This window comes from Equus przewalskii, chromosome 1, assembly GCF_037783145.1.
Source record: "Equus przewalskii isolate Varuska chromosome 1, EquPr2, whole genome shotgun sequence".
Taxonomy (NCBI): Eukaryota; Metazoa; Chordata; class Mammalia; order Perissodactyla; family Equidae; genus Equus; species Equus przewalskii.
Genome location: NC_091831.1, coordinates 150253075 through 150278669, shown reverse-complemented (window position 1 = coordinate 150278669; position 25595 = coordinate 150253075). Strand labels below are relative to the sequence as shown.

General features: G+C 36.7%; 1 protein-coding gene across 2 annotated transcripts in view; it reads left to right on the top strand.

Moving 5' to 3' along the window:
- SPRED1 (sprouty related EVH1 domain containing 1) overlaps positions 1–25222 on the top strand; it is a 118944-nt gene extending 93722 nt beyond the window's left edge. For both annotated transcript variants that reach the window (XM_070625661.1, XM_008534205.2), the window contains 2 exons: positions 16540–16641; positions 19369–25222. In XM_070625661.1, the coding sequence (XP_070481762.1) occupies positions 16540–16641; positions 19369–20019 (753 nt within the window). In that variant the 3' untranslated portion in view covers positions 20020–25222. The remainder of the gene's footprint in view (positions 1–16539; positions 16642–19368) is intronic.
- Positions 25223–25595: the final 373 nt, after the last annotated feature.

The following is a 25595-nucleotide window of genomic DNA, read 5'->3' as shown; positions in this document are numbered from 1 at the left end:
GAGTATCAGTTTTACTGAAAACCAAAAAAATTCCAAATTGATATACCTGTTTACATTCCCACAGTGGGGGGAATTTTCCTGAACACTTGGTATTGCCCTTTTTTTTTACCCCCAATTTAGTCACTTGGTGGAAGTAAAGTAATATTTTATTGTGATTTGAACTTATACTTTCGTGATTACTACTCATGTTGAGCAGCTTTTTTCATGTGCCTATTGACCATTTAGAAATTCTGTTTGTGAAGTACCTGTTCAAGTTTTTGTACATCTTATATTGAGTTGTCTGTCATTTTCTTATTGATTTATAGGCATTATTTTTATTTATTTTGGAAATAAGTTCTTGTTGAGTATGTATTGCAGATGTCTTCTACCCTGTGGTTTGCCTTTTCACTCTCTTAATAATGCCTTTTGTTGATAAGAGTTCTTAATTTTAGTAAAAGAGCAATTTAATAATCTTTTCCTCTGTGGTGAGTGCTTTTTGTGTCCTAAGAAATCTTTGAGTACCCTCACCAAATCATGAAGATATTTTATCTATCTTTCAGAAGGTTTATTATTTTTCCTTTCATGTTTGATTTTTATATATGGTTGATATTAGAAGGTCGAGGTTTTTTCCCCCTCCATCCGGGTAGCCAATTGTCCAGCACCATCTAGTGAAAAGTTCATGCTTTCTAAAACTATTGCGTTGCATTATCACCTTTGTTATGTGACTAAGTATGTATGGATCTGTTTCTAATCTCTATTGTGTTCCATTAGCCTATTTGTCTATTTCTATACCAATGCTACATTTCTTAAATTACTGTAGCTTTATAATAATTTTGCGATCTGGGAGTTATGTTCTCCAACTTTGTCCTTGAAGATTTTTTTTATTGGGGCTGGCCTGGTGGCGTACTGGTTAAGTTTGCGCATTCTGCTTCAGTGGCCCCGGGTTCCCCGGTTTGGGTCCTGGTTGTGAATCTCTGCACCGCTCATCAGGCCATGTTGTGGTGGCATCCCACACAGAAGAACTAGAAGGACTTACCACTAGGATGTTCAACTATGTACTGAGTTTCTGGGGAGAAAAAACGAAAAAGGAAGATTGGCAATAGATGTTAGCTCATGGCCAATCTTCCTCACCAAAAAAAAGGATTTTCTTTGTTGTTTTTGACCTATATAAATTTTAGAATCAGTTCATCAATTTCCACAAAACTTATAAAATTTTGATTGAAATTGTATTGCATTCATAAATTAATTTGAGGAGAATTGATATCTTGATAACATTGAATCTTCTAATCCATGAAATGATGTTTATATCCATTTATATATTATTTGTTAACTTATTCTTAGGTGTTTGATTTTTTTGTTATTGTAAGTGTTGTTAAAGAACAAAAATTCAGTCAAGTAAATTTAAAGATCTGATTGGCCTTACTCAGCAGTTCTTGAATTGGGCAGTTACCCATCCCATCGAACAAATACATTGGAACTCTGAAGAGTTGTACAAAATGATGGAAGGTTTTTATAGACAGAAAGAAAGTGGGACAAAGAAGTTAAGACTGGATTATTTCAGGCAAGGTCACCTTCCTTAGGGGAGGGCAGGGGTCTTATCAGGCAGATTACCTCACTGGTGTTGGTCAGGAAATTCTAGACTGATCTGCTTAAAAATCTCCTGAGAGAGACTACAATTGCAGTTAGGATAGGTATTAAGTCTTGGAGGGGGTTAGCATAAATCACTCCATTTGGGGCCTGTTATTTCTTTATAACAGTATATTTTGTATATTGACCCTGTACCCAGAGACATTCTTCAATTAATTTATTAACTCTCTACTTCAATCTGTAGATTCTTTAGATGTTGATTTCTTGTCTTGTTGCACTGACTAGGACTTCTAGTGCTAGGGGGCATTGAAGAAATTTTACTTTTGTTCTTTATCTCAGGGGAAAGCTTTCTGTAGTCATCATTAACTATGATACTTGCTTTATTTTTTCGTAGATCCCTTTATCTGATTAAGTGTATTTTTATATTCTCACATGACTAAGTTTTAATCACATACTTTGTTTCCAGTAATCGACATAATCCTATTCTTTTCCTCCTTTGTTCTATTGATTGGTAGATTGTAGTACTTTGCAACCTTTCAGTCTTGGAATAAACCCTTCTTGGTTGCTATATAATATTCATTATACATACACATACATGCACACTTAAAATTGGATTGGATTTATTAGTACTTATCTAGGATTCTTATGTCTTTCTGAAAGAAGTTGGCATATAGTTTTCCTTATAATATCCTGATCAGGTGTTGTAATCAACATATACTAGCTTCATAAAATAAATTGGGCAGTGTTTTTCTCTCTCTCTTTTGTCTTTTTTTTTTTTTTTTTTTTTGCTGAGGAAGATTTGCCCTGAGCTAACATCTGCTACCAATCTTCCTTTTTTGGTTTGTTTTTGCTTGAGGAAGATTAGCCCTGAGCTAACATCTGCTACCAGTCTTCCTCTATTTTGTATGTGGGTTGCCGCCACAGCATGGCTGATGAGTGGTGTAGGTCCAAAGGTCCAAGCCTGGGATCCAAACCCACAAACCCAGAGTGCGCAAATTTAACCACTATGCCACAGGGCCGGCCCCTAAGATAGGGTGATTTTCTTTCCATCTGGGCCTGGAGTTTTCTTTGTCAGATGGTTTTAAACTACAGATTCATTTTGTTTAACAGATAGAGGACTATTCAGATTTTCTAATTCTTTTTGTGTTAGCTATGACAAGTTGTGGTTTGCAAGGACTTTGTCTATTTCATCTGAATGTTCAAGTTTATTTGCATAAACATGTCTTATTTTTCATTGCTAATACTAGAAATAGTGTGCCTCTCTTCTTTCAATTATTCTTGCTTAGGGGTTTATTAATTTTATTAGCCTATTCAACAATTTAACTTTTGGGTTTTTTACTTTTGTCTTTTCTATTTCATTGATTTTTCTTCCTAACTTCTATTTTCCTGCTTTCTTGGGATTTTATTTTACTATTCTGTTTTAGCTTCTTGTGAAAGCTTAGTCCCATGATTTTTTTTCTTGTCTTTTTTTTTCTAATCTATGTATTTAAGGCTATCCGTATAGTACAGGATTTTGTTTTTCATTCTTTTTTTAATGGAAAATTTCAAATGTATCAAAAGTAAAATGAATAGTAGAATGAACTACCATGTACTACACTGCCTCTACCGTTAGTCATTGGCAAAATGATATGCCATATATTCATTATTATTCAGAAATGGATTGTTTGATTTCTAAACATTTGGGATTTTCTAATTTTCTCTCTATTATTACAAATATCCATTCAAAGAATATACTGTGAATGGTTTCTTTCTGTAACATTTGTTGAGACTTGGTTAATGACTCATCATATGGTCAGTGTGCCATGTGCACTTGAAAAGAATGTATTCTTAGATGTTGGGTTCAATGTTCTTTCTGTGTATTAGGTCAGGTTTGTTGTTGAACAAGTATTTGAACTTATGTTCAAATCTTATATATCCTTATTAATTTTGTTTTAAATCTGCTTGTCAGTAACTGAGCAGGGTATGTTTAAAAATCTTCATATGATCATAGAATCATCTTCTTTTAATTTCATCAGCTGTACTTTATATGTTTTGTGGCTGTTATACATTGCATGTAATTTTACAATTGTTATATCTTTTTGTTGAATTGACTCTTCTGTCGTTATGAGATATGCCTCTTTGTTGATGGTTATACTTCTTGCCTAAAAGGCTACTTTGTGTGATGTGAGCATGGCTACATCAGTTTTCTTTTGCTTGGCGTTTGCACAGTATGTATTTTTCCATCCTTTTTTTTTTAACGTTTCTGGGTGTTGTATGTGAGATGTCTCTTTCAAACCATGTGTAGTTAGTCGTCGTTGTTTCCCCTCAGGGTGTCTTTGTCTTTTAGAGTATTTTGTCCTTTTACTGCAATAACTGAGATATTTAAGTATACGTCTTCCATCTTGTTTTCTGTTTGCCCCATTTGTTCTCTGTTCATTGTTTCCTCCCTTTTTTCCTTCACGTCCTTTCTCAAGTATATTTAACTACTTAATTTCCCCCCTTTATTAGCTAATTAGCACTGCAGTTCAGTATTTTTGGTAGTCATCCTGGAGATTACAGTATGCATTGTAGACTCCTTAGACTCTACCTTAAACTGACATTTTGTTTTTACCGCTTCCTCGACAATGCATGGATCCTACAGTACCTTAACACCGTATAGCTCTCTCTCACTTACCTTTTGTGCTGCTGTTGTCACGAATTTTAATTCGTTCTCATCCTCCCTATCTCTCTTCTCTCTCTCTCTCTCTATATATACATATGTTAAAACCTCCCAAAATATTATTATATATACTCAATGTTGATTTAGGTTTATCCTCCTATTTATGATTTTTGATGTTCTTTAAGCCCTCGTTTTTTACTATACTTCCTTCGAGGATCTTTTACTGTTTATTGCTGTCAGTGAATCTCCATTTTTGTTTTTCTGAAAACATCTTTTATTTCCTCCATTTTTGAAGGATGTTTTGCTGACTCTTGCATTCTAAGTTACCGTTTCTTTTCTTTCAGCCATCTTTTCAAAGATATCATACCATTAGCTTATAGTTTTCCATCATTGCTATTAAGAAATATTTTCTTTATTTTTGTCTTTCAGCTGTTTTATTATGCTATGCCTAGGTATTATGTTATTTATCTTGTTTGGTATTATGGAACTTCTTGAATCTGTGGCCGATGTGTTTGAGCAAATTTAGAAATTTCTCCACCAGTGTCTTGAAATATTGTTTCTGGATCTGAGGCTCAGGGAAAGATAGGGACTGGAGATAAAATTGGGGAATCATTATCTAAGGATGCAAATTAAAACTATGAGAATGCTTAGAATTACTTTGTAAGAAGAATGGTGTTCAAAACTAGAACACTGGGGATCACTAAATATTAAAAGACAGTGAGTTAAAGAATAGTCACATAGATAGGAGAACTAGGAAAGGATAATAGCATCTCAGAAGCCTAGGAAGGAGAGTTGAACGAAAGTGATGGAGTAGTTAATGTCTTGCAGTTAAATGGTCCAATAAAATTTGAATTCATCGCTATAAAGGTAATTGGTAACTTTAGCACAGTTTCGGTGGGATTAGAAGGTATTCGTGACAGGAGAAGACACGAAGACTTTTTATTTGTTTTTTGTTTTTTGTTTTTTGCTGTGGGCTCCTTTCAAAAAGGTTGACTGCAAAGGCTTTCCTTTAGAGAGTAGATAGAGCTAGAGGAGTGCAGGGCCAAGGAAGGAATATGTTTATAAGTTGAAAGGATAAAGAAAGCGAGCGGTTAAAGATTCAGGACAGAGAGAATGATTGACAGAGCAGAGGTACAAAGGAGACCGTTAGGAACACAGGTAAAGGAATTACATGAAAAGAGGTGGAGTTACTTCATTTCTAGGCTGAAGAGAAGTTAGGAAGAACTAGATTTAATATGAAGGAGACAGAAAGTTAATGAAATTCAAACTTGATCAACTCAGCAGTGTGGGCCCGAGCATTCTTAGGCAAGCCTAAAATTTAACTCTTATTTTTATCCTAGAAACTTGATGGGGGATGAAGAGAAAATAAAAGACTTTCTAGATCATCTGGGAACTTTTCTTCCAGAAACTCTCAATGTAGCTATACCGTAGCAAATTAGTATAGTTTGAAATATTCAGTAGGCAAATTTTGAAAGATTCTCTGCTAATGGATCTGATTAATTAGGTTACTTAAGGTTGCAAGAAATAGATATTCTCAGGCTGTATCAATTACTAGGGGCTTAGTGTAAGGACCTGGGTAAGTACCAGGCTAACAGCACATACTCATACAACCTCCCTGGTACCTCCACCCTAACTAATTCTGATGTCACTATTTTCCATTTCAGTAAATGGTATATACATTTGCTCAGGGCAGAAGTTGAAGCCATCCTGACTCATTCTTCTCTTAATCTCACACCCTGTGTATTCAATTGATCAGCAATCCTATCACCTCTATGTTTAATGTATATTTCTTTTTCAGACCTCCATCATTTCCTACTATTAGAGTCTTCTAATTTCTCTACTTCACCCTTATCCTTCCCACCCTCCCCAACAATCTGTTCACACAGTAGCCGAAGTGATCATTTAAAGATATAAATCAAGCTTGCTCAAAACTTTCCAAAAGTTTATCATCCCATTTAGAAACATTCAGAGTTTTTACACAACTCTACATGATTTTGTTCCTGGCTTCTCCAGAATTATTTCTTCTTATTCCTTCTCACTCACAGTCTCCTACACACTCTGACTTTCTGTGTTAAATATATTAAGAAGATCCATGCCTCAGGGGCTTTGCGTTTGCTCCTCCCTCTGTATGGAATATTTCCCCCAGACCTCCACAGAGCTTGCTCCTCACTGCAGGTCACCTCTTCTGTGTTGCCTTCCCTAAGCACTCTAAATAAAATAGCACCCCTTTCTTGACTATATCCTAACTTCTTTATTTGTCTTCATGACACTTATTACTTCTTGACTTTATATATTTAATTTGTTTCCTATCTGTCCTTTTTTTGTTTGTTCTCTGATAAGTTCAGAACCTAGAATTCCCTGAAATAGAGTAAGCATCCAGTAAACATTTATTTGTTGAATAAATGAATAAATGCTAACAGCATCACCTTGGAAGCAAATGATGTTTTGATTCAACTTATTCCTAGTCTTGTTATCATCCAGTATTGGGAACTTGATTAATGTTGGATCAATTGGCTAGCAAGTGATAAATTCATTCAAAATAGCTTAAGGAAAGCAGACTTTATTTTAATGACTCAGTTGCATTTCTCAGAATTTATTTTAAGAATAAATACAGATAGGGGCTGGCCCAGTGGCATATAGCACTCGCTCCACTTTGTTGGCCTGGGGTTCACAGGTTTGGATGCCAGGCGTGGACCTAGCACCACTCATGAAGCCACGCTGTGGCAGCATCCCACATAAAATAGAGAGAGGTTGGTACAGATGTTAGCTCAGCAACAATCTTCCTCAAGCAAAAAGAAGAAGATTGCCAACAGATGTTAGCTCAGGGCAAGTCTTCCTCGCAAAAAAAGAAGAAGAAAAAGAAATACAGCTAGGACTTTTGAGATCTGGAAAGGCATATTAGGTAGCTTCTCTCTTTCCACTCTTCATCTCCTCCCTCCTACCCTACCCACACAAACCCCACATGACCATCTATCTCTGATTCTCTTTACATATGTGTTTCATTCTTGTTCTCTATGGTTTAAGTTCTCTGTTGCCTCATTGGTTTGTAGTCTACATAACAATCCACCCTAGATCCCTATAGTCTCTAAACCAATTCCGTATTCTTACAAGAAGAAAGATGATTGGCTGAGCACAAGGCAGATTTATATGGTGTATACAGCTCTCCCTTCCAGGGTTATGGGATGGGCAGATTAAAGAGGAGATAAAATGATGCGTACTCCATCCAACATTGCCACTTTGGGCAGAGCTCTTGTTCCAGGCTATCTTACAAGCTTGTGGCCTGCCTTTGTGTTGAGTGCCAGATCCTGGTTTGATCATATTTATGGCTGGTTGGGAAGAGAGTTACATGGCTAATCATCTTCATCTTTGAGTCAGGAGATGCTCCTTTCTGCTTTGTGTCAGTAGGAGCTGTGAGTTTTACATTTCCTGCATAAACTTGTTATTCTGCTGTTTGTCTTTAAGGTCTGTTTGCTTACTATACCCAAAGTAGGCATTAGGGAAAAGTTATTCCCTGGATAGGAATTTCTGCAGCAATGGGTAAGATCTTGGGCTTTAGATGCAGGCAGATCTAGTTTTAAATCCGAGCTTTTTAACTTATTCACAGTTACAAAGCTACTGCTGCTCTTCGTCTTCCTGTTTCCTCGTATGTAGACAGCAATAATGATAACACTTATTCTCATAGTGTTATTTTAGGCGTGGAGGAAGCTCATTCACTCATACATACATACAGTGATATATGTGCCTGTGATAAATTTGAGAGCTCCCACTGTGTGCCAGGTCCTGTTCTGAACCCCGAGCATGGCTATGAACAAGAAAGATACCAGCCCTAGCCTCAGGAGGGATGTCAGTGCTAGTGAGGGAGATAGACCGTAAATAAGTTCACAAACGAATAATATTTCAGGTAGTAATAAGTGCTATGAATTAAAGTAATGGAAAGTGGAGTAGTAGAAGTACGGAGAGGGGCTTCGACAGATGTAGAAGATGATTGAGGAAAGCCTGTGAGGAGGTTTTTATATAGAGATATGGAAGATGTTTCAAAATAAAACAAAACAGCCGTATGAAGATCTGGAAGGAAAATATTCCAAGCAGGAGCTTGGTATTTTAGAGAAACAGAAAGGCCAGTGTGGCTGCGGTTTACTTAGTGCGTGAAGGTGGAAATACTGCAAGTTACAGTTGGAGAACTTGGTCGGGTCTGGACAGTGTAGGCTGTTGGGAGGAGTTGGAATCTTGTTCTAGTTTTGATGGGAAGCATTTGGAAGGTATTTACGTTATTCTGGCTGCAGTGTGGAGCATGGACAGATAGAGAATGGTCATGAGTAGAGTTAAGACCAATTTAGAAAGCTATTGTTTTCATCCAGGTAAAAGATACTGATGAGTTGGACTAGATGGAGATGATGAGAAAAGGTTGGATATGGGGTGAATTCTGGAGGAAGAGCCAAAAAAAGACTATCGTAGATTGGATGTGGCATATGAGGAAAAGAGAGGAGTCAAGGATGACCTCTGAGTTTGAAGTTCAAACAGCTGAGTGGGTGGCGATGCCGTTATCTGAGATGGAGAAGACGGAGGAAGACTCCCTCTGTCACCACCAACACAACTCCACTCCCACTCCCACCACCACTTCCAGAGGGCACAGAGTGATTTGCCTAATATTCAAAGTTTGTATGTTAAAGACCACAGACATTTTAGTACATGTGGCCTCTTATATTCTGAATAATGTGTGTCATGATTAAACAAACTTCATGATTATTTAGAGGCTGTAAAAGACATGACTTGTCCTGACAGCCAGTGTAAATTGGGTAGTAAAATAAAGTTAAGAAAAAGTAAATAAAAGCAGTACTTTAAAAAGTAATTAAAATTAAAATTTTTTAATGAAGTTTGAACCAGAAACTCAGAAACTGGGCATAAAATTGTGATAAATAGTTAACCAGTGAAGAATAGATGGAGTATAAAGATAAAATTCCCAAACTTGTGTGGATTAGGAAATTAAAGGCATGAAAATTAAAAGCGTAAAAATGAAAACAGTAAAACAATCCTTTGAAAGACCAAAAATCTTTACAAGTAGAGAGATCAGGGAGATAAATGATAAACTAGGCCTAGAATAATGAAAAGAAAAACATAACTTTTCTAAACATTATAGTGATTTGAAATAGTCTAAAGCATAAAAGTTGAAGAAATATATACGTCCTAAGATACTGTTTCTAATGTTGTGGTTGCTCTTGCTGCTGTTTATTTTTAGTGTAAAATGGGTAAACCTGGGCAAATAGTTACTATCTTTTGTTGTGGCTGTTGTTTATGTAAAACAAGTGATGAAATCTAACTGCATGGAGTTTGACATCTTGACTCTTAAGAGTTCCTTGAAAAGAATGACATGGTGAATTCTTAGAAAGCTTAGAGAACCCAGTGGAAGATCAGATCAGAACGTTTGGTATTTCAGCCTTTGCCTCAGATTAGGACCCGTAGTTGACCGACTCTCAGAGGATGCGTGTGCGCATACAGAGACGCTTGTGAGCCTGTGTGTTGTTTTGGGGGGAAAAGGGCATGGTAACTGGTCTGACTGGTGGGTTGTTGCATTGATCTGGCTTAAGGACAAGCCTTCTGATTCCAGAGATAGCACTCTCAGCCTGTTAATTTTCTCCTGAGTGAATTAAGCAATCTGTAAACATTTTCCTTACTTATGATCTTACTGAATTACAGACTCAGTAAGATATAGGTAAAATACTAGCAAGGTTTAATGCTATTCATGGTCCCAGTGAGGAAGAAAGGGGAGGTTCCATGGCCAGAATAATTAAAGATTATAATTTCTTAATTCTCCAGGAACTGTGGGTGGCTCAAGGAAAATTGGTCTCAGCAGGAGTCGCCGTAGCAGCATGGATTGTATTATCTAAACTTTTTGGATGATTATCCTAAGTAATTCTCATGATCAGATAGTTTTTAATTATTTACTTAACTGAAGTTTTACTTTTCCTCCTCACATCAGATTTTATAATCCTTCTTTCACTTTAGTGTTGACCATTTTTCAAACACGTTAGTTTTGCCATCCATTGCTTAGGGTTTTCTTTCCTTCCCCAAAGACAAGACAAGACTTTTGTTTCTTTGATAGTGTTAGATTGTCTTAGTTTGTCATTCTCATGAGTGTCTCTGTTCTTCCAGTACATTAGAACTGCAATTTATACTGATATTCTTGACACTTTTTGCACTCTAATATCATGTTATAGGAGAAATGGTATGTGAAGTTGCATAATGAAACCTGGTAGTATTCCTGTCTGGTATTTTTCATTAACTTCTACAGAAAATAAAAACATTCTGAAAGCAACACTCAAATTTCTGAGACTCATTCTACTTTAACTTTGGGAAGTGATTCTTAATTCTAATAATTATTTTCAGACTAGTTGTTAACGTGTTATATGTGTTTTTGTGTTTAACAATTTTATACCACCTCTGTGACTATCTTAAGAAATCAAGACTGTTTAAAATAAGAATGAGCTTTCATCGTCCTTTGGTGCTTCACTAAGTTCTTTTGATTCCAGTACTTCATTTGAGCAGAGCCAATATCTTTAGTTTTTATCAGTGAAGAAATTCATGAATAGAATGTTGAGTTATTAGAATTCTAATGTTACTTAGAAACGGTAAATATATTTCTTCTTCCTTCTTCCTCTTCTTTTCCTCTTCCTCCTTTTTATTCTAGCTGAAATTAAAATATTTTCCTTTATGGTAAATATGCAGCTTTATACTTCATTCAATCTGATAATTATGGTTTGTTAATCTTTATCATAGCTAGTGCCTACTCTGTGCTGGATACGGTTTAAAGCACTTTACTTACATAACTCATTTTAATCCTCACAACAACCTCTATGGCAAACTGCCTCATTTGAGGGGTAGAAATTATCTATAGTTAATGTATGTTTTTTGTCTAAGTTTCTTATGAAATTTTATAAGAAATTCAGGAAAAATCATATTAAAATATTGGTACAAGAAGGAAAAAAGTAATTGTAAGCCAGTTTTACTTTGAGCAGAATAATAGCAAAAATAGAGGCTGAAAGTAACCTGCATACCTTCTCCAGGGGTTTTCAGATGTTGGAACAATCCATCTGGAGTCGTATTTGCTCATAAACATCTAGGCATCCTAGGAAATGAGGCAGTTAAGTCTGGAGATATCCAGTTTAACACTTTTCAATACAAAGTATATTCCAGCATCTTGAGTGATAGGCAGAAAAACTCATCCCAGTGGAGGAGAAAGTGGAAATACATACATCTTGAACTAGGTCACTGATTCGTATAGTTGAGCAGAGAAAAAACGAAAAAACCTGGCAGATATAACACAAAGTTATAATAGACTGATATTCAGCATCCCAGACCCTGGGGATTTATTTGGCCTACCTTCTTTGGCTTAGGGAACTATAAACTTAAAGCTATTCTTTTGATTGATGGGAGGGAAATGAACTGAACTCCTCTCCCCAAATGCCAATGATGGTAGTGATGGGGTGGTTGAAGAATGTTGTCCTCATGTAGAAAAGTACAAGATAGTGCTAGATAACTGCAGAGAGAGAAGCGAACCAGTTGACAGACAGCTCTTAGCATGGGGGTTTGAACATGACTTCTGGAGCCAGGCTGTTTGGGTCTGAATTCCAGGTTCTTTATGAGTAATACTTTCCCTTATCACCAAGATTGATGTGACATAGAGAAACAAGGTTTGTGTAATATAAGTTTGCATAACTAGATATTTAATTACATATTTGCTGATGTTAAAGTAAGTGACCGGGCTGGCCCAATGGCATAGTGGTTAAGTTCAGCCTGCTCTGCTTCGGCAGCCCAGGGTTCATGGGTTTGGATCCCAGGCACGGACCTACACCACTCATCAAGTCATGCTGTGGCAGCGTCCCACATCCAAAATAGAGGAAGATTGACACAGATGTTAGCTTGGGGCCAATCTTCCTCACCCCAAAAAAAACTAAGTGACCTTTTCAGTTTATTAGGAATTAGAATGGCATTAAGTTTTTCTTTTCTTTCTTTCTTTTTTTTGAAGAAGATTAGTCCTAAGCTAACATCTGCCACCAATCCTCCTCTTTTTACTGAGGGAGACTGGCCCTGAGCTAGTGTCTGTACCCATCTTCCTCTACTTTATATGTGGGACACTTGCCACAGCATGGCTTGATGAGCGGTGCTTAGGTGCATACCCAGTATCCAAACTGGCAAACCCTGGGCCACCAAAGTGGAATGTGCAAACTTAACCACTGCGCCACTGGGCCAGCCCCAATTTTTTCTTTTAAAGCTACAATAGACATTAGCTATACATTTAATAAATATTGCAGAAGTTTCTTAACAGGAATAATGCACACTTGCATTTAGCACTGCACTGTTGTGTACCAATTGTCCATTTGGATGTCACCCAAAAGGCCTCACAGGGTGAATTTCCCACAGTACAGAATCTGGCCATCAACTTACAGATCAGAAACCTTATTTTGCCAGGATATTAAGACTGGAGTCATCTTCAGAGACTAAAATAATCAGGTTTAAGAAAATGAGGTGTGAAAATCATAATGTAAAATTTAATTTAAGCCATCATGTGACCTGTAGTACCAGTAGTATCTTGTTTAGTGCATTGTCTGCATAAAGTAGTTCTTCATGAGATACTAGATCTTTACCAAAAGCTAGCTTTGCACATCTATACTCAATAGCATGTCTAATTGCATTTGACTGGGATAGTTTGATGGGCCCTTCTCTGTAACAGACGAACAGCCCTGCCAGAAGAACTACACTTCTCCTTTGCTGTTAAGAAATATGACGAGTCTGAGATTTTTACCCTAGCTAGCAAGTTAACCTGCAGGTTTTACCGATGCTGCCCGAAGACGTAAGGCTGCTAGATCAGAGACAAAAGACTTTGTTACTCACAGCACAATAAAGTAGCATGAGCTTCACGTTTGTGTGTTGGTTCCCCTTGCCTCCCAAGCCCCAGAGGGGCAGTGCTGAGCTGCTCAGGTGGATGTTGCACACTCTCTGGGTTTGCATCACAGCACTGGAACCCTCAGCTTAGGGACCTTAGTCTTTCATGGGCAGTAAGCCTGCCTCACTTTGGCCAGGGAGAGAGGCAGTGTCTTCATTATACTGAATACTAATCAAACCTAACTTCAAATGGGAGACACTGTCGTCCAAGGGTTTTACTATACACCCATCTTTGAAAAGATAATCTGAAACAGGGACAGACGGTGCTCTGCTCACTAGATATGCAGAAATGAGACCCATGGAGAATTGTCACCTAGCACTAGCTTAGGTTTTTCCCTCTAGTAGTGCTTTAGTAGGCATTGCCAGTGTTTGTCTTCAACTCATTTTCTATCTTCCATGAGCTACTTAAATGCTTTTGATGGATAGGTACATTCTTTCAAAATACTGATGCTCTTAGTCAGGTTTTAGTTAAGTCTAATAGGCCTGGAAGCCATTGTGGGTCTTTTACTCATTTTACTTACTTTCAGGTTCCTGGAGGTCATTTCACTATAGACAAATAAGACCATATATCAGTGAGCTTATGATCAAAGATTTATGACATATTTAATACATAGAAAACAGTGTATGTAATGACCCCTGAGAAACCACCAACTTACAAAAAGGAGCACCCCCAATTCTATCCCCTTCATCCTAGAGGTAACCTTACCTTGACTTTTGTTTGCTTAGCATTCCTATGCTTTTCTTGGTAGTTCTACCACTTATTTTTCAGTTGTGTTATATTTTTGTGGTTATTAGACATACTGCTAGGACAGGCTTTCTTGTCCTCCACTGTTCAAGTGCTGGAGTTTCTTTAGGGTGTATAGGAATGGGCTTTTGCTGGTGTTAGGCTACAAAAGGCTCTGAGATGAGTTAGTCTGTAGGATTCATGTGTTCTGTGGAAACGAGATGTATACTGAGCATGTGAAAGAAGATGGAAATAGCCTGTGATTGTTTCTTTACAAACTGATTTTAACTACATGCTCTTATATAACCTTGTTACTAAGTAATAAAATTTTCTGTGACACTTCTCCTTTTTGAGTTTTATTTGTGGCCAATATCTCCTAGTTTGTGGTTGTTTTTCACTCTCTTTATGGTGTTTTGGTGAACAGATGTTCTAAGTTTCAGTGCAGTTGAATTTATCGTTCTTTACCTGGGGGTGTTTTTATGAACTCTTCCCTGTCCTTGTCTCAAAGATTTTCTCTTTATTTTGTTTTGAAAGTTTTGTCTTTAACCTACTTCAAGCTGATTTCTCTTCTGTGGTAGATATTCGTTTTTATTTTTTTCATGTGGATTAATTGTTCCAGCACCGTTTATTGGATCCTTTCCCCTTCTGATAGGCAGGGCCGTATCTGTCATATACCAAGTTTTCACGTCTGTTGGCATCTGTTTCTGGTCTCTCTCTGTGATCTGTTGGTCTCTTTGTCCCTGCACCAGTGCTGCGTCGTCTTCTTTCCTATAGAATTACCTTAGCTCTGTGACGCGTCTTAGTGTCTGTAGAGCAAGTCCTCTCTCATCTTTTTCCTCTTAGCAATGTTTTTGGACTGTTTACTCTTCCACAAAATTTGGAATCAGCTTATCAAGTTTGGTGAAATATCCATTTGCAGTTTGTATTTGAAGTGCACTGAACCAGTATATTAGTTTGGGGGAAAATTTAGGCTTCTTATCCATGAATATGATATCTCCTCCTATTTAGGGTATCTCTCTATATCTTCAGTATCTTTCTATATCTCTCAATAAATCTTTGTGTTTTCTTCATGAAAAGAAATCATATTTCTTTTATAAGATTTATTCCTCTATGCCATTTTGTTGTTGTTACCATTATAAATGGAATCTTTTTAAAATTTCTTTTGTGACCAACTTTGAAGAAGCATTTTTTGATTTTCTGGCATTTTTACTGCTTGCTGTTCTCTCTCTCTGAACTTCCTGGATCTGTGATTTGGTGTCTGATATTAATTTGGGTAAATTTTCAGTCATCATTATTTCAAACATTTCTTCTGTTTCTTTCTCTCTTCTTCTTCAGGTATTCCTATTTTATGTATGTTACACCTTTTGTAATTGTCCTACAGTTCTTGAAGATTGTTTTTGTTTTTTTCAGTCTTTGCAATTTTGGAAGTTCCTATTGCTATATCCTCAAGCTGAGAGATTCTTTCCTCAGCCATGTCCAGTCTACTAATAAGCTCATCAAAGGCATTCTTCATTTCTCTTAACGTTTTTGATCTCTAGCATTTCTTTTTGGTTCTTTATTAGAATTTCTATCTGCTTGCATTGCTCATTTGTTCTTGTATGCCGTCTACTTTATCCATTAGAGCCCTTAGCATATTAATCATAGTTGTTTTAAATTCCTGTCTGCTAATTTCAAAATCCCTGCCATATCTGGTTCTGATGCTTGTTCTTGAAATTGTGTTTTTGCCTTTCGGTGTGTTTTGTAATTTTTTTCTTGAAAGCTGGACATGATGTACTGAGTCAAAAGAACTGCTGTAAATCGACCCTTAGCAATGTAGTGGTAAGATGTATGGGGAGAGGCAGCGTTCTATCGTCCTGTGATTAGGTCTCAGTCTTAGTCTGAGCCCATGCCTCTGGACTGTGTACTTCACAAGTATTTCTCAGGTTTTTTTCCCCCACTTAGATGGGTCAGATGGTTAGAGTTGACTGGAGTTGGGTATTTTCCTTCCCCAGGTCAAGTAGTCTCTGATAATGCCCCAGCAGGTGAGGCTCTGGGTAACTAGTTTCTTGTGAGGGCGGGTCTTGTTAAGAACAGAGTGTTCAGGCAAATTTCAAAATGGTTCCTTTTCCCCTCCCCCTGCTGGAAGCATGCAGGGGACTTTTCTCATATTTACTGTGGGAACTTGGTTGAACTCCTGGAGAAAAACAGAAAAGTTTGGGGGCTTCACTGTGACTGAATCCCCCTGGAGTTTTAAACTCTCAGAGTTGTCCACACACAGTTCAGGTTTTGCTAGCGCTAGTTTCCGCAGCAGTTTCCACTTAGGAGTCTCTGCTCTGGTAAGTAAGCTGTGACTCCCTATATTTTCCTGTCTGTCTCTCCAACCTTGGGGGCAGTGGTTTCCTCTTTTCTCTCATGGATCCAAGAAGAGTTGTTGATTTCTTTTTTCTCTTCAGCTTTTTACTTGTTAGAGCAGAGAACTCTATTACTTTTTAAATTAAATTTTAAGTATATAAGGAAAGACCTATGTTTAAATAATAAATAGGATGACTCAAATCATGCTTTTTATTAAACTGTTCTGAAAGACTTCAGTACTGATGGGTTATGAAGTTTTGGATTATACACTGTATGTAAGTTTATTAAAAATAAGAAGTCTGTTCTTTTGTCACTTAAGTAGAATTTGTTTGTGTTTTAGATAACGTTCAGTCATCCAGGCCTAGACATTCAGGGTAGAAACACAGAATATGTACAGCGGCAAATATCCAAGGAATGTGGAAGCCTAAAGTCCCAAAATAGGGTAAGTAATCTTAGTTTATCTTCTGATATTGAATGTAGCTAATTAACATGTAAGTGAAATTTTTCAGTTCTTCTAATTCTCCATATAGTTGAATTGTACTACAAAATTTTTTTGTATATAAGTTTAGTACATATGTGCTTACTACATATATGCTGTTATTTGAATTCCATCCAGATTTCTAGTTTGATTCTGGAGGACTGCCACAGTGTATTTATCACTGGATAGGGATTGAAAATTGTTAATTTAATGGACTACATCCATCACTATACCTTTAGCCCAGACCTGGAATTTTTTTTAGCCCTGATTCTAAATATCTGGGGAATAGGAATTTGCCCCAACTTGGACCAGGTGCTTACTTGTAGACTAGTCACTGTGTCCCAGGACTGGGGCTAAGAGATACAAATAGGACTCCTAGAAGCCTACTTGTATGGGTGCAGGGAAGGGTCACTGTGATTGATCCCCCGAGATTTACTTTGCCCCCTGGTCTCAAGGAGACAATCTACACAGAAACGTTAGAGAGGGAGGGAGAGAGAGTGTCTGTATGTGGTATAGTGTGTTTTAAGCCCTTTTCAGAGACTTTTGTATAGCCAAGCTATAAACGTGTATGTCTTTGTATTAGTTTGCTAGGGCTGTCATAACAAAATACTACAGACTGAGTGGCTTGAACAACAAAAATTTATTTTCTCACATCACAGTTCCAGAAATGGAAGTCTAAGATAAAGGTATTGGCACATTTGGTTTCTTCTGAGGCCTCTGTCCTTGGCTTGCAGATGGCCCCCTTCTGGCTGTGTCTTCATGTGGTCTTTCCTCTGAGCACCCACATTTCTGGTGTCTCTCTGTTCAAATTTCCTCTTCTTATGAGGACACCAGTCAAATTGGATTAAGGTCCATCCTAAGGGCCTAATTTTAATTTAATCACCTTTTAAAAGGCTCTATCTCCAAATGTAATTACATTCTGAGGTACTGGGGGTTGAGGCCTCAACATATGAGCTTAGAGGGCGGAGTACAACTCAGACCATAATATTCCATCCTCTGGTCCCCAAATTCATGCCTTCTCACATGCAAAGTACATTCACCCCTTCACAACAGCCCCAAATTCTTAACCCATTCCAGCATCAACTCTAAGTCCCAGATCCCATCTAAATATTATCTAAGTCAAGTGTGGGTGAGACTCAAGGTATAATTCATCCTGAGGCAAAATTCCTCTTCACCTGGGAACCTGTGAAACGAGACAAATTACCTACTTCCAAAACACAGTGGTGTGGGAAAGCCACAGAATAGAGATTCCCATTCCCAAAGGGAGAAATTGGAAAGAAAGGAGTCATGTGTCCCAAGCAAATCTAAAACCTAGCAGGCTAAATTCCGTTTGATTTTAAGGCTTGAGAATAATCCTCTTTACCTCAGTGTTCTGTCTTCTAGGCCCACCAGGGTGGTGGCCCCACTCCCCTTGGCCTTGGATGATAGCATCATTCCTAGGCCCCCTTCCTGAAACTGAGGAGGTGGCCCCACCCTGTGGAACTACGGAGGAGGCAGTCCCACCTTTGGGGTCATTCTTCCCTTTTCTTACAGGATAACACATGTTCTCAGCCACATAGCTCTTTTTGCCAGTCCTATAAATCCTAGAAGTCTGCCTTCGTTTCATCCCAACTCAGTCCCCTTCAGTCCAAGGTGGCAGCATTTCAGCTCAGATGGCTGATTGGATCCATGAGTCTCTTTAATTCCTTGGAGGAGTCCCGTGATCTCTTTATTTTATGATTGTCTAGCCACGCCTTTGGTATTCTTTCTGGAACATGCTTTCTCAATTTTTGCAATATGGATAGGCTGAGAATTTTCCAACTCTTCAAATTCTGGTTCCTTTTTGCTTAAAAATTACTACAATTTATCTCTTTCTTGTCACATTTTACCATAAGCAGCAAAGAGAAACCAGGCTGCGCCTTCAGCTCTTTGCTTTGAGATCTCTGCTAAATGCCCAAGCCCATCACACACTCACAAGTTCTACCTTCCACAAAACACTAGAATATAGTTCATCCACGTTCTTTACCACTTTATAACAAGGATTGCCTTTCCTCCAGTGTCCGATAATATGTTCCTCATTTCCATGTGAGCCCTCACCAGAAGCACATCTATATTTCTACCAACAGTCCCTTCAGGGCTACATAGGCTTTTTATAACATGCACCTCAAAACTCTTTCAGCCTCTGTCCATTACCCAGTTCCAAAGCCATTTCCACATTTTTAGGTATTTGTTACAGCAACACCTCACTCCTTGGTACTAAAATTTGTATGAGTCAGGGTTTTGCAGAGAAACAGAATCAACAAGGTGTGTATATATACAGAGAGAGATTTATTTTAAGGAATCGGCTCCTGCGATAGTGGAGGTGCATAAGCAAAATCTGCAGGGTAGCCTGTCAGTCATGAGACCCAGGGAAGAGCTGCAGTTTGCGTCTGAAGGCAGTCTGCTGGCAGAATTCCTTCTTGCTCACGGGTGATCAGTCTTTGTACCGTTAAGGCCTTCAGCTGACTGGATGAGGTCCACCTGCACTGTGGAGGATAATATGCTCCACCCATAGTCCACCAATTTCCATGTTAGTCTCATTCAAGAAACATCTTCACTTAAACATCCAGAATAATGTTTGATCGAATATCTGGGCACTGTGGCCCAGCCGAGTTGACACATAAAATTAACCTTCACAGTCCTTAATGCAATATTCATCTCTTTCCTTTTTAGGTCCCTTTGAAATCAATCCGACATGTCAGCTTTCAAGATGAGGATGAGATTGTCAGAATAAACCCTCGAGATATCTTAATACGTCGCTATGCGGACTACAGACATCCTGATATGTGGAAAAATGACCTGGAGAGAGATGATACTGACTCCAATATTCAGTTTTCTAAACCAGACAGTAAAAAATCAGACTATCTATACTCTTGTGGGGATGAGACTAAGTTAAGTTCACTCAAAGACTCTGTGGTATTTAAGACACAGCCTTCCTCATTAAAATTTAAGAAGTCAAAACGAAGAAAAGAAGATGGTGAACGTTCTCGCTGCGTATACTGCCAGGAAAGGTTTAATCATGAAGAAAACGGCAGAGGAAAGTGTCAGGATGCTCCAGACCCTATTAAAAGATGCATATATCAAGTTAGTTGCATGCTCTGTGCAGAGAGCATGTTGTATCATTGTATGTCAGACTCAGAGGGAGATTTTTCTGATCCCTGTTCATGTGACACTAGCGATGACAAGTTCTGCTTACGATGGTTAGCCCTAGTAGCTTTGTCTTTCATTGTACCATGTATGTGCTGCTACGTCCCTTTGAGAATGTGCCATCGTTGTGGTGAGGCATGTGGGTGCTGTGGAGGGAAACATAAAGCTGCTGGATGAAAGGATCCAGTGCCAAAATGAGCTTAAATCTTTGTTTCCAGGAATTAGCTAACTTGGATTTGTGGAAGCTTTTGGCAAGCAATCTGAAATCTTGCCTGGTATCATTGGGGCCACACGCGGAGGAAGCAGAACTCTTCAGTTCTTGGCGTTTCACAAATGCCAGCCATGCCTAACTTTTTCCCTTGAGTGCATGGCATGTTTTGTTACAGGTTGTAAAGAGTATTTGCAAAAGGAAACCATTTCTGGTTATTGGCTATAAAAAGTGAGCATAAAATATGATCCAACTAAAAGGGATTAATTTTTGGCATTTTTGTATATTTATGCATTAGGTGATGGGACTTTTAAAGGTTTGAATTCATTAAGACGTGAACTAAAAGTGCACTAAGGGGACAGTTGATTTCAATCTAAGAAAAGTTAACACTTGGGAATTGTAAGACGTAAAAGAAGTGCAACTAAATCATTTATTAGTTGTTTTTTGAAAGCAGTTTTATGTATAAATAACAAATGTTTATATTTAACTAAATATAAGGTACGAATTATTACATATTAAACTTTTCTTCCCCTTCCTAGTTCTGAGGTAGATGTACATATATCTACTATCACATTCCATTATATTTTGAATATTTTACTCATCCTAGTTAATAACGTTTTTATTCCATGTGAATGATTTGATATTTTCATCCTCATTTCCCTTTGGCTACAGTTTATATTGAGTTATATCTGTACATTCTGGTAATCTAAAATCCTTAAAAATATTCTAATAGCCTTGAGTGACCAAGTTTTTTTTAAAGCACAGATGTAATTGTCTAATGTTCTGATGGGAACGTAACACTTATTTTTATATAAAAAGAGACTGAGTAAACATTATAGAAAAAAGTGAGGTTTTTGGGTTGTTGTTTTGTTTTTTTGTGGTATTCAACCAGCAAGTTGTTTTCTTTCAGAGTTTCCTCCTTCAAAAAATTCTATTGCATTTACAAATGTTTGACAAGGCAAAAAGTGTAACTGGATAGTCAGTATAAAAGTGTCCTCCTGAGATCTCCATTCCTCTCTCTGCTAAACCAGAATATGTTCAGCTGTGTTACTAATTTCTTAGCTTAATTCTCAGTACTTATTATTCACATAACAGTAATTTTTCTCAGTTGCATTTTATTTTATTTAAACTGGCCAAAAGCAAAATCATTTTGTGTTCAAGTGTGTGCTAAACTATCCCAGGAATGTATTTAATCCAACATTGTGAATGAAATATCTTGTACATATAAATAGATTTCTTCTGCAGAACATTGTATTACTGGATGTTTTATTTACAAAACAGTTGGATAAATGTTCCAACACATTGTTTAAAATACTTTGGGGTCAAATTGTCTTTTTTAAGTGTTACGTTACAACTCTCGCCAAGTAAGGGGTTCTTTAAGAACATTCCCTGAGAGGGATAAAGTTGAGAAGTGTGCCTTTTTTTTAATGGCTTGAAGTTTCAGAAGTGATAAAAACTAAAATCACACTACCATTTGAAGCTTATTTTCTATGCAGGTTTTAAAATGTCATTTATGTATCATTCTTTTTACATATCACATTTAAGCTTGTGTTTGCTTTCTTCTTTTGCCCCAGATCAAACTGAACAATGTATATAACACTATATCTGTCTGTAAAATACTTTTTTTTTAAGAAAGCATTTATATTTATATGACAGCTTGAACTGACAACATTGTGTATATAGATCATCTTGAAGTATTATTTCACATTGAAAAGAAGAAAAATATATTGATAACTATAGACGTTATGAAGAAGAAGTTATTTCTAGTTTTGTACTAAAAATCAATTGGATGAACTAAATCCAAAACGTGACACTGTGGCAGCAGTTTTAAGTCTTATTTTTACTGTTTATATATTTGGACGCTGCTACATCAGATGATCTTCATCCCTGAAGTTTTCAGCTAAACTTGGTTTCCTAGAATAGACTGTTAACTTTCAAAATTACTTTTTATTGGTGAAATAGAAATATTGGTTTTCCTTGTGAATGAATTTTCATATTTGTAAGTGCTGAGTTTATAATTCAGGTTTGAGCAAGGTGTGAATAACTGAAGAAAATAACTTGCTGGCTATATAGGAAAATGCTGTGGAAATGAACTGTGTATATACTTCTGGAAGAACAAATTTAATCATTTCTTCTGTTATGCACTAATCGGTATAGTGCAACTCCTGGTTCCGTACTGTATTTTATATGCAACATATATGCTTTAAAATTTTAATGTTTGTGCATTAATATTTTCAATTTGTTTAACCACTTTGCTGCTAAGATTTTGCCGTCCCATCCCCATTTTTTCCTTTACAATTTTAAACAAGTTTCTTCATTAAAAACTATGGTGATGAAATGGTTTTTATTTCACCTTGGATCATTGTAGTTACACACTCAGTTTCCAAATCAGTTTAGAAGACTAACTGATAATAGAATATTAACTGAATCCCTATGTGGAAATTTTCTGGAGTAAATTAGAATTCTTATGTGAAAACAAATGGGTAGTTTGAATTTCTCGCTAAACAGGTGTATAGGTATGTTCAGGAACTATTTTCTCGTTCTGCGTACACATTTGGCACTGCCAGTTGGCTTTTCCTTTAAAACCTTTCTGTTTTTAATCTGGTAGTATAAGCAAATGGCTAAACAAAACTGCTTCAGTAACAGTATTGAAAATGAAATCATCTAGATGGCATAACAAGAAAGACTTTGGTCTGGTCTCACGGCTTGTTGTGTTCAGAATTGATAGTTCTTAGAGATTCCTCTCCTGCTCTGACGGGGGACTCATTTGATTTCTGAAGACGTATGAGGGGTGGAACTTCAGCACCACCTACTGGGTGATGCATAGACCAGAGACATGAGGTGGCACTGGGATCTGACAGGGCTTCTCACTACTACCAGTACTAAAGGGCTATTTACACGGTGGCCGCCTGCAAACGGAGAAGGCAGGAGTACAAAACATCTCCAAGGAACTGTAAAACAAATCTTTTCCGTAATGTGTCTTGTTGGTCACTGAAAGATTTTAAGCACTTTTTCTTACATATCCTGTTTTAAAATATGTATTGATATTTGGAACTGGCAGTCAAACTTAATGGATGTGCCGAAGTATTTATAGAACCAATTCTTTTAACTTGCAAAAGCCACTACCAAAATGGTATTCTTATTTTTCCTCCCGTTACCAGTCAGGGAGAATTTTTTTAAAAAATAAACATCACGTGTATTTCATCATGACAATTTCAGAGAGTGTGTGTCTGTCTCTGGGATGCTGTTGGGGCAGGGGTTAGAATTTAAAGGGGAAAACTTGAAAACTACCTATTTTCATTGGTTATTCAGCAGTGCCTAAAATGAACTCTTGATGTAATACAAATGCACTTTCAATTCATATGTATAGTGCCATCTGATATCTTGGGTAAGTCTTGCTTTTTCTTTTTTTCTCCCCCACTTAATTGAACGCTACAGAGATTGTTGCTTAATATCCATGTTAGTCTCCAGAGTACAAAAAAAATGGCCTTTCTTCCAGATGGGCAGTTTAAGGAATCTTAAGTATGTTCCTTTTGTTGAAATCTACCTTAGGTTTTGTGCTTATACTTTGGAAAGTGTATTTAAGGTTGAGTTTTAAATTTTAGCCCAAAGATGCAATTAAGCAAGTATAACATTTTTCTACATAAAACTTGGAAAACTCTAGTTGCCTGGAAAACACAGATTCTTCGCTAAATATTCTCGTTTTTAATTTGACCTCCAGGCTCACATTTCTAAGTGTAAGGGAAAGCACTAAAATCTTGCATTATTGTTGCTCTTAAAAAAAATTGGTCTATAAACCACAATAAAAGCACCATAAGGTGTTTTGCAGTGAGTCAAAATATTAAAAAAAAAAAAAATCACAACCTGAGGTGATTTATGTAAACTAAAACCAAAACAAAAAAAGGGCTTCAAGGTATGAAGGTACTTTTTGCCTAGCAGCCAGGTGGTTATAAAACTTGCATATGCTTTGATACACTGATGTTAGCCATTGTTTCTGAAAGCTCTTTAAATTGCATAAGTTGCTAGTTTTGAAATTTTTCAAGATTAATCTAATTGAAAAGCCTTTGTATTAAGATACACATAGATTTTTGTGGACGTTGCCAGTATGTAGTGTCATTTGCTTTCTATTCTTGACCTCAGAAGTGCCTCACTTGTATATTATTTCCATTAAAAGCTTGACTGCATTCTTTCTAATAAGCAATGAAAAATTGTTTAATTCATATCATAATGTATCTCCTTAGATATAGGTGACTAGCTTGATAGTTTTGGATATATAATGTAAATATGCATATATAAGTTTGTAACTGTTTTTGTTACATCATACTCATGTAATTGGACATATCAGATGATATCTTAAGAATTTGTTTTAATTACCTGATTAAACCTATCCTGAAATATAAAAGGACTTTTTCTTACTCTTCTAGAGGATAACAAACTATCACATGAGATGCTAATTATTAATGGAGAAAGGAGTAGAAATGATTGGAAGCTTCTTATCATAGTTTTTTTAAGGTATATTTTTAACTGAAAGTTCATGTATGGTTCATCTTAATGACTTATTTATTCATCCTTGATTGTATCCAGATTTTTTTGTAGTCTCTTACCTAATACATTATATTTATTGGTTTGGGAACATGTTACAGCTAAGTCTGGATTAACCACCTTAAATGATATGTGGGAAATTTTTGACCCAAGGTGACTACTAATTTTTTTTGTGTCCTAGTCAGTTTCAGAGTTTCGCTTAACTTGTAATATAAACAAAAATAACTTAATAATCAACATGAAAAATTATTAGGACAGTACTATACTCAAAAACGATAGTGTATTTCAACACTAGAATAACTTTGGGACCTTTATACCATGAATTATGAAATGTAGTCTTCTACTTATTTCCGGATTTTCAGAAATTTGCTTTATGTTCTTCACATCAAGTTAATACCCAAGAGTAAGTGGAATAGTTTTTACATCAGACAAATTAAAACTAGGGTTTCTGCTTGGCCATCAATATAGTTCGTGCACACAGTGGTCCTTAAAAAAGATAACATTGGTGTTAATATGAAAGCTGGCATCAACTCCTTTAAAATAAACTGCTCTAAGACTTGCAGTTTTAGAGAGATCCTTGAAATAATGGCTCAAAAAAGATATTCTTAATAAAAGTCGAACAAAATCACAGTTGAAATGGTGTTTTCTTTTGTCCAGCAGTCTTTATTTTTGTTGCGTGATGTATTTTAAATGATCACTTTTATTTCTCAAAGAACCCTCTAATGAAAGTATTATCCTCATTTTACTAAGGAGGAGATTTAGCCTTCAAGTGTTAAAAAATATTCCCAAGATCTCATTAGAGGCACCAGGATTTGAAGCAAATTGTCATACTTCAAAGCCCATGCTTTTTAGTCACAATGCGCAGTATGTTTTGTTACAAGGGTCGCAGATTGACCTCACAGAATAGTCATTGTTCTGTTAAAACGAAATCTTTTTTAAGCTGGAATAATTTTATATAGAAATAATTTCTTAACTTGCACTCCCTTTTGTTTCATCTCTGGGT